The 2,203-nt window shown below is 37.8% G+C and overlaps 1 protein-coding gene across 1 annotated transcript in view; it reads left to right on the forward strand.

The window, feature by feature from the left end:
- Positions 1-2,203, forward strand: part of LOC111375876 — a 6,647-nt gene continuing 4,444 nt past the window's right edge. Inside the window, exons 1-3 of the mRNA XM_022998789.1 lie at positions 1-220; positions 1,521-1,629; positions 1,714-2,199. Coding sequence (XP_022854557.1) covers positions 79-220; positions 1,521-1,629; positions 1,714-2,199 — 737 coding nt within the window. The 5' untranslated portion in view covers positions 1-78. The remainder of the gene's footprint in view (positions 221-1,520; positions 1,630-1,713; positions 2,200-2,203) is intronic.

Below are 2,203 nucleotides of genomic sequence, written 5' to 3' on the forward strand. Positions count from 1 at the left end.
AAATAAAAAATCATATCTATGTTGCAACTTTCCCTTGTAACAAATTCAACTCGCAGATTAGTTCTTCTCCGGTAATCAATGGCCACCACAGGAATAAATTACAATCGAGAAGTCAGACGACGCCGAATTATTGATAGAGGATCTGACCGGTTAGCCCTCATTACCGGCCGTATCCACTCCATACCTTCCACCCCAGAACAACAAGATCAATTGTCCTCCGGTAACCCCAAATTTACCTTTTCTAATATTTTCATCTATTTACGTGTGTGTGTTGTTGATGAATTTGAATTTCTGTTGGACGATTTGGTTTAGGATTTTTTGTGGTTAAATAATACATTGCTTTCTGACTTGAAGTGAATTAAGTAAATTTTATTTGATGAAGAGATTGAGTGCATAATCTTGAGGGCAATTTTCATAACCCTTCTAGTGAAGGAAGTTAAGTCTAAATGGAGCATGATATGCTAAGATCAAATTCACAATTAAAATGTGAAGTTATCAGTTCAGGCAATTCCCACAGCACGATCAGCTTGAGTTATTTTAGTTATTCCAGTATTCTTCCTTGATGCTGCACTTTCCCGGCCAGAGGCAAAGTTTATATTTAGTACCCCTGAAATCTGTCTGACAGCATTATATTGCTATTTTAAGATCATTTGATTTGTTTCACTGATGTCGCTAAATTAAATCTTGACTTGTGGGTTTATAAGTAATTCGGGCATCCTTCCCTTCCAAGGCAGCCTTAAGGATGTCTATTAAAGCAAACTCCTTTTTAGGGTTTTCTAGCTGCGGATTTTGAAACCTGAGGAGGGTTACTTTTACTTGTTGCTTGAAGTTGCCTAGATTGGAATATGAGCCATCATAAACAATGAATTTGAAAATTGGGGTAGATCGTAATGACTCCACTGGGTTCTACATCACTAAATTGAAGCTCGGCCTGTGGTATTATAAGCACTTTGTGCATTCTGCCTCAAAAGCATAATCTTACTGAAATGAGAAATTCAGATTAGCAAATATGCAGTAAGAGATTTTCAGAAGCAAATGTGCTCAAGTGTTTCAGCCATAGTCCAGTGGCCATGCTGGCAGCAACTTAACTTCATATACGAATGTATATTGGAGTATTTATTTTTGTCTGGTTTGTATTGGCATGTTCATTTTTTCATATTTAGTTTGAGAGCGTATCAAGGAAGTGAGATAGATCTTACCACTGGTTATCAGTGAACCATATTACGGATAGAAGCCAGATACAATGTCAAAAAAGAATACCCTGAACTGCCTTTATTGATACATTCAATGTCAAGTGATTAATTGCTAAACATATATCATATTGTCATCTGAATACAACACAGCTTTGTTTCAGTACACCCTAACATTTTTAACTAGTCAGCTCATGTACGTAACACTGTAACTGTCATCTAACTAGAATGTTGCAATAACAAATGCTTGTTTGAGAAGTCTCTCTTTACCCGATACCATATGTAAATGTTCTTTTTATATCTAATTGTTCAATACTGTTATCAATGCAGATTCCCTTCAGCATGAAGAGAGAGTCTCTGGTTCTTTGTTAGCAAATCATGATTCTCATGACCAATTTGACCCGCTCAATAACTCTGAGGATAAAGTAGAACCTTTAAGGTAATCTGATATGCAATATTTGATAGGACGAAACAGTACAAAAGTAGAGATTTTAACCTCATTTTCTTTCTTAATATTGTCCAGTACCCTACTGCCCACGTTACCAAAAAAGCTATTAATGCACAAAAGTGACAATGACGGAAACGTTGGAAGCTCCAGAGCAGCGGTCTTGCTTGGTAACGAGGAAGAATCATTTCAAGTTTCATCGTCAATTCAAACTCCTGTCACAGACAGTGGACTCCGACAACCTAGCCGTCAGAATTTGCGCACAGCAAATGAAATACGTACTGCAATTTCAGCTTCAGAGAACACTCGGATCTGTTGTTCCATAGCAGCTGCCATTTTAGTGCTCTTGTCATACACAGGATTCCCATTTCTGGGCTGGGGCATTTTTAGAAGCATCATATGTTTCAGACCACTTTATCTGCTTCTGATAACAAATATATCAATTGTGGTTGCACGGCTTCTTCTAGAAAGAAAAGGGAGCGAGGAAAGACAGACGAGCAGTGTTCCTTCTGTTGGTGGAGATGGTATGATCGATCAAGTATCGAAAGCTCTTGAGTTAGGGTTGTTG

The sequence above is a fragment of the Olea europaea genome, unplaced genomic scaffold (genome assembly GCF_002742605.1).
Source record: "Olea europaea var. sylvestris unplaced genomic scaffold, O_europaea_v1 scaffold1429, whole genome shotgun sequence".
Lineage (NCBI taxonomy): Eukaryota > Viridiplantae > Streptophyta > Magnoliopsida > Lamiales > Oleaceae > Olea > Olea europaea.